This window comes from Gymnogyps californianus, chromosome 12, assembly GCF_018139145.2.
Source record: "Gymnogyps californianus isolate 813 chromosome 12, ASM1813914v2, whole genome shotgun sequence".
Classification (NCBI taxonomy): Eukaryota; Metazoa; Chordata; class Aves; order Accipitriformes; family Cathartidae; genus Gymnogyps; species Gymnogyps californianus.
The window spans coordinates 5,583,086-5,589,085 of record NC_059482.1 but is presented as its reverse complement, the minus strand read 5'-3'; the positions used below and the strand labels follow the sequence as shown (position 1 = coordinate 5,589,085).

Below are 6,000 nucleotides of genomic sequence, written 5' to 3'. Positions count from 1 at the left end.
ATTTTTATGTAGCATTCAATTATACTTTAGTGCTATTCAATCTTAAGCACTTCGTATTTAAATCAGTTTTCCTTGAGGAGAATATCTGACATGACATTTCATGTAATTAGATGTTTATATTGTGTAAAAGATAAACAGAAATGTAGTATTTATTAATATTGCTACTAGTCTCTGTTAATAACACATGTATATGAACGAGAGCAGTGTATTTCTAGCAGAGCTCAGATACACATGTGCAAGAAATTGTTTACGTGAAAGAATGAAAGACCTAATTTAGACCTCATCTGAACTACACAGTAGCTGAAACTACAAGCTATTGTTGCTAGAGCTAAGCGTTTGCTTTATTGTCTGCTTAGGAGCATCCGTGTTCTGACATGGGTCTATCATTGCCTGTAACAGATGCTTCCCAATAAAAGTACACAACTCTCATTCATAGTCACAATTAAAAAGCATGTTTCAACATAGAGTTCAAATGCCAAGTATACCGTAACTGCTTTTTGTTATAGGAATGGCATTTCCTAATCCCCTGAGTGTATTTATTTCTGTTTTCTGATTTGGGGCATTGATTTTTCTTTAATGAGAGCTTTTTTTCTTTGAATTGTATTTTCCTATTGTAGCTACCTTTACTGTTGGAGGCATCTTTACTGATGGAGAAAACTAGGTGTACATCCATCCATTTTAGGTGTTCATCTGGTCTGTACATATCACCACACTAGTCGGGTATCTCTCACTTTTATATACGCACTCTCACAGTGTCTCTGCTGCTCACTGTGTTTTGCAGGTAGGAAACAGAATGAAATCATTGTCATTTACTGTCTCCCCGTCACATGAGAATCTGGGCTTTGGTGACTTGTTCGTGATTATGTAAGATGTTTACGGCAGAGCAGGAATTGAACCAACATCATCCACAGGTCTTGTTTGCTCTGTAACAACTATACCTCCCTTTCTTTGCTTAAACCTTTGCAGTTTGTAAGTATAAAGAATATACAGGCTATTTTTAATGTAAAAAAAAGTCACTGTGGTCAGATCTAGAGTTAAAATATGCAGTTTGGGGTATTCAAATGTTTGTATATTCGATAAAATGGAAATAAACACTTCAGTAAGGTGTGTCTGCAGAAATAGTCATCTTTAGTGTTTTCAAGGCATATTACCACTACTATTTAAGAGAACTTTGTCTTCTAAAGAAGAAATTTAATTCCAGTTTTGTAAGTAATATGGAACCAGCACTGGAATGGACAACTGAATTCTGATGTTGGCAAAGGACACCAGCTGTGGGGTTGTTTCTTTTAATCTGAAAAAGTTTGGATTTAACAAGTGTCCACAAATATTTCTGGAATTATAAGGTGGTAATGAATCAAAAGTTTAACCATTATTATAGATCTCCTTTTAAGAGTTTGTCTCCAGAATTTCTTCTGTAGAATTCATAGTGTTATGTTTTTGGATGATCATGAGTTTGGATACAGGAGTGACTTGACTTCTGAGGAGCTAATTCTTACTGGCAGAGATGACATGATAGGGGAATATTCATCATAAAAACAAATCAGGTTTGTTATCTGCGGTCCAAGAAAGCAAATGAGTTATTTATGTTCATGTATACTGCAGAAAATAAATTATAAGAACTTGTCTTGGGTATGATAGGGCCACAAAGATGATCAGTGGGCTGGAGCACCTCCCCTATGAGGACAGGCTGAGAGAGTTGAGGTTATTTAGCCTGGAGAAGAGAAGGCTCCAGGGAGACCTTATAGCGGCCTTCCAGTACCTAAAGGGGCCCTACAGGAAAGATGGGGAGGGACTCTTTATCAGGGAGTGTAGTGATAGGACCAGGGTACCTGAGAGAGTGTGCTGTATTCCCTTGGTCAGTATTACACAGGATTTGATTAGCATCAAGTTTGTAGTCAACCTGAAGAGAAAAACAGTGATGTAAATCTGGATTTGCCAATCCCAGTATCCTCCTGTGGCAGAGACAATATGGATAAAACCATATGGCTAATCACAAATTTGTTCAAGAATGCTTTTAGCAGTTGCAATAGTAATCTGATGAAACATTTACCCTGAATATGGTAATACACTGTATCATTTCTAGGCTGACAATAACAAGGGGGAATGCATATACATTTTGCCAAGTGGCTGCAAGGCTTGGGGGGGGGTTTTTGTTGTGGTAACATGGCACGTGGTAATGAGTCTGTCATTTGGTTTGCTTCTCTGACATCCTTTACTATGAATGAAATCTTAAGGGACAGAAAGGTGCACCAATTTAAGTCATAAATTAGCCCAGTAAAACTAGTGGAGTTATTGTAATGGCATAAAAAAAGAATCTAGATTTAGTGACTGCAAATAAAAATAGTAAGGACAGGTAGCTCCATTAAAGGAAAAACATATAGTTGAGCAAGAGAATCAGGCCATGGGTATGCATACACATAATTACTTCAAAGATGTTACAAGTCGCCCTCTAGTTGGTAGAGTGGTTTGTTATGTTTTGGTTTTTTATCAACGGGTTTCATTAAATGGAACAAATAACAAAGCATAATAATTAATTTGTTCTCTGGAAGTGGATATTATCTGTTACACCTTGTCCCACTGCCCCACATACGCAGCAGGAGGAAGCAGAAACACTGTTTACTAGGACGAGTTAAAAACCAGAAATACAACTATGTTTTCCTACATAACAATCTATGCAGGAGGCACAGAAACAAACCAGTGTTTTTAAATAACCAGGCCACTCAATGACAGCTTTCGCAACAACTGAAACCACTGTTCCCTTGGGTATGCAATTACCAAAGTATTAATAACAAGCAAAATACATCTTTCACCCGCAGTCAAGCTGCAGAGTGCTCTCTGCTTTCATTACCCTCAAAGAGAGCTGGGGATGTGTCCTCTGGATCTATTGTGCTCTTCCTCATTCTACACTTGACAACCTGGATAATTATACCCAAGCCAGAAGAAGTTGCCTTCTAATATTTTTAAATGGGTATGTTATAACAATAAGTGATGCAAGGTTGCTGGTGTTTCATGCAGATTAGTATGTTTTTAGGCCTTCCATCATACCAGGATGTGAAACACATCCTCTGCTTCTTCTAAAACTCTTGTTCAAAGCTGCACAACAAACCTGGAGCACAGTACTCCTCTGTGACCCCTCTCCAGTCAGAAAGCACTTAAGCAAGGGTTGGACCGTAAACACTGGTTTAAATGGGGCTATTCACACTCCTCACAAGCAATCACTCGGTGCAGTGTTTTGACTAGCGGGGTCTACGCGTGCAGATGTCCCAGCTGAAATCTCCATCTGGAGAACAAAACAGCATTGTGTCTAGCTTGGAAAGGACAACGTTGCCTTTGTAAAGTCATTCATTTCTCTTTCCTATGGGGACATTTCCAGATACCTTTGTTCTATTTTTTCCTAGTGTTAAAATGGAGACACCATCAAACTGGACTAGGATGAATTATAAAATAAAATTTTAAGTTGTCCACGTATTTTTAAATATCATGCTTGACATCACTGATTTAAAGAAATGCAAATAATAAAAGCACCACAGCTTATTAGATCAGGCCCTCAGAAAATTGTATTCTCCCACTGGCGAAACAGAAAGCGTGATGTCCTTTCGGGTGTTTCACAGCCTAAGAAATCCAGCTCTACTTTTGACTGTCAGAGCAGGGGCCCACGGTGAGCTACCGTGCTTGCCCCCTCCTGGCAGCATTGACTGAACTGTCGGTGAAGTCGATCACAGTTGTTGAAACACTTTCACTCGGTGCAAATCGAGTTTCGCTACTTAAATAGTGGATGCTGTTACAGACAGCAGCAGCAGATGGAATCAAGTCATCTCTTAATGTGCAATTAAGCACGTTAAATATATGGCCTAAAACCTTGTGAACAGTCCTGAAGAGAATCTTTTTGCCTGAAAACGGTGTTATTTCCAGCTGGCAGCTATGGAAAGCGGCACTATCAGAACGAGTCTCGCTGTATTTAATTCTCATTCTCTTACTTTTTCTCATGCTAACGCCTATCATTTTCACCTCCAGTTCATGTGAGGGGAAAAAATACATAAATAAAAGGCTGGGTTTAGTCACACTTTAAGGCCAAGAGGGAAAAAAAGGAGATAATTTCGCAGGCGATGCTGAGTTCAGGGTCCCCGACATGCAGCCACAGCGGGCACCCGCGCCGCCCTGCCCTGCCCTGCCCTGCCCTGCCCTGCCCCGCCGCCCCCCTCCTGCCCCGGCGGGCGCCCGGCAGAAGGGCCGGGCCGGGCCGGGCCGGGCCGGGCCGGGTGAGTCAGGCCGCCCGCGGTGCCGGGGTGGCCGGGGCCGCCCCCACTCCCGCCCCGCAGGGGGAGGCCGGCGGCCGGGCGGGGCGGCGCAGGGAGATGATGTCAGCGGCGGGCTGGCAGCCATGGTGTGAGGGCAGTGATTGAGGCGGCCGGCCCGGCGCGGCTCGGCTCGGCTCGGCTCGGCACGCACGGCACGGCACGGCTCGGCGCGGCCCGGCAGCATGTCGGGGCCGAGCGCCGTGTCGGACCCCCAGCACCCGGCGCGGCTGCTGCGGGCCCTCAGCTCCTTCCGCGAGGAGAGCCGCTTCTGCGACGCGCACCTGGTGCTGGAGGGGGAGGAGATCCCGGTGCAGAAGAACATCCTGGCCGCCGCCAGCCCCTACATCAGGTACGGCCGGGGCGGCGGCGCGGCCCGCGGCCTGCCGGGGAGGCCGCCGGGGCCGAGACCGGGCCCCGCAGCCCCCGCGGGCGGCGACTCGGCGGGAGGCCGCGCTCCCCGGGGCGGGCGGCCGGGGGTGGCCGTTGCGGGCCGTTACGGTTACGTAAGGAGCGGGCTTGGCTTCTTTTAAGGACGAAGGAGTCAGGGGAGGCCGGCGGAGGGGACGTCTGCCGGCGGCGGCGCCGGGCCGGGGCGGAGCGGGCCTGGCCTCCCCGGGGGTGCCCGGCCGGCCCCGGAGTTTGCCTGAGCGCCCTGGTGAAAGCCGCGGCTCGGCCGGCTCGCTCCCTCCCTCCCTCCGGCCGGTGCCGCCGTGCGCTCCCCCCGCGGACCCGAGTCCCTCCGGAGGAGCAGTCGTGTTCTCTGCATTAAACTGCTGCTTTTTTCAGGTTTGAAAGGCTGTTTAACCCACTGGGGGGAAAAAAAAAAAATATGCCCCGAACAACTTCAGTGCTACCGGGTGCCTGGCGTAAACAAGCGACCCAGAAAAAATAAACTTTTAACGATGGCGAGGGAGGTGTTCGGCCAAGGGGCAGCATCCCGCGGGCAGCGGCAGTGCCTCTGCCTCGGTGCGGCGCTCCCGGAGGCGCGCCGATGCAGTGTGCCTGCTGCTGGCTTTGTGGGTGCTGGGGTTTGTGTCCGTCGGCTGCACCGAGTCAGCGCGTCAGGGTCGTTTTTTTCCTTCTTGATGTCTTTTGGCAAGACGGGGCTCCAGGGGGTGGTTAGAGATTCTGAAGCACATCAGCTTTTCAATTAAAAAAGAATATTGGTTTGTCTCCCCATCTCTTGTTCCCTTGTGCCCGTACAGTATCTAAGAATATAACTTGGAAATTGCCAGAGGTATCAAAGCCCGGCCGTGCCAGGAGAGCTGGCTGCTCTTGGCAGTGGGTGTCAGCAGCATGTGCAGTCAAAACTATGCAGTCTGACAGTGAGTGTTGGGGAGGACAAGCTGTATTAGCACAGTCATGGTTTCTGAGGTGGCCCGGCAAACAAACAGTTTATGCTGGACTGTGTTTTCAGTGAAACCCATTTCATGAAGGGTCCTGCTGCAGTCAGTGACAGCAGTCTGAACTTTCCATTGCACTCAGGGGTGATGAATCCAATGGTATCAAGTAAAAAGAATATACCCGCCATAAGATTTTTATAGTACATATCTGCATGTCAAAGGGGGTAGGCGAAACGTACAAGCGGTTAATTCTGAAGGGTTTTAATTTTTGAGTCCTATCATTTGCAGGTAATCGAGACATGAATTTTGTCTTAGTCTGTAAAGTAGGAGCAGACCTTTCAGTATCGCTTAAACGCAGG

The 6,000-nt window shown here is 46.9% G+C and overlaps 1 protein-coding gene across 1 annotated transcript in view; it reads left to right on the top strand.

Moving 5' to 3' along the window:
* The first annotated feature begins 4,480 nt into the window (after window positions 1-4,480).
* GAN (gigaxonin) overlaps window positions 4,481-6,000 on the top strand; it is a 28,568-nt gene continuing 27,048 nt past the window's right edge. Inside the window, exon 1 of the mRNA XM_050904126.1 lies at window positions 4,481-4,647. Coding sequence (XP_050760083.1) covers window positions 4,481-4,647 — 167 coding nt within the window. The remainder of the gene's footprint in view (window positions 4,648-6,000) is intronic.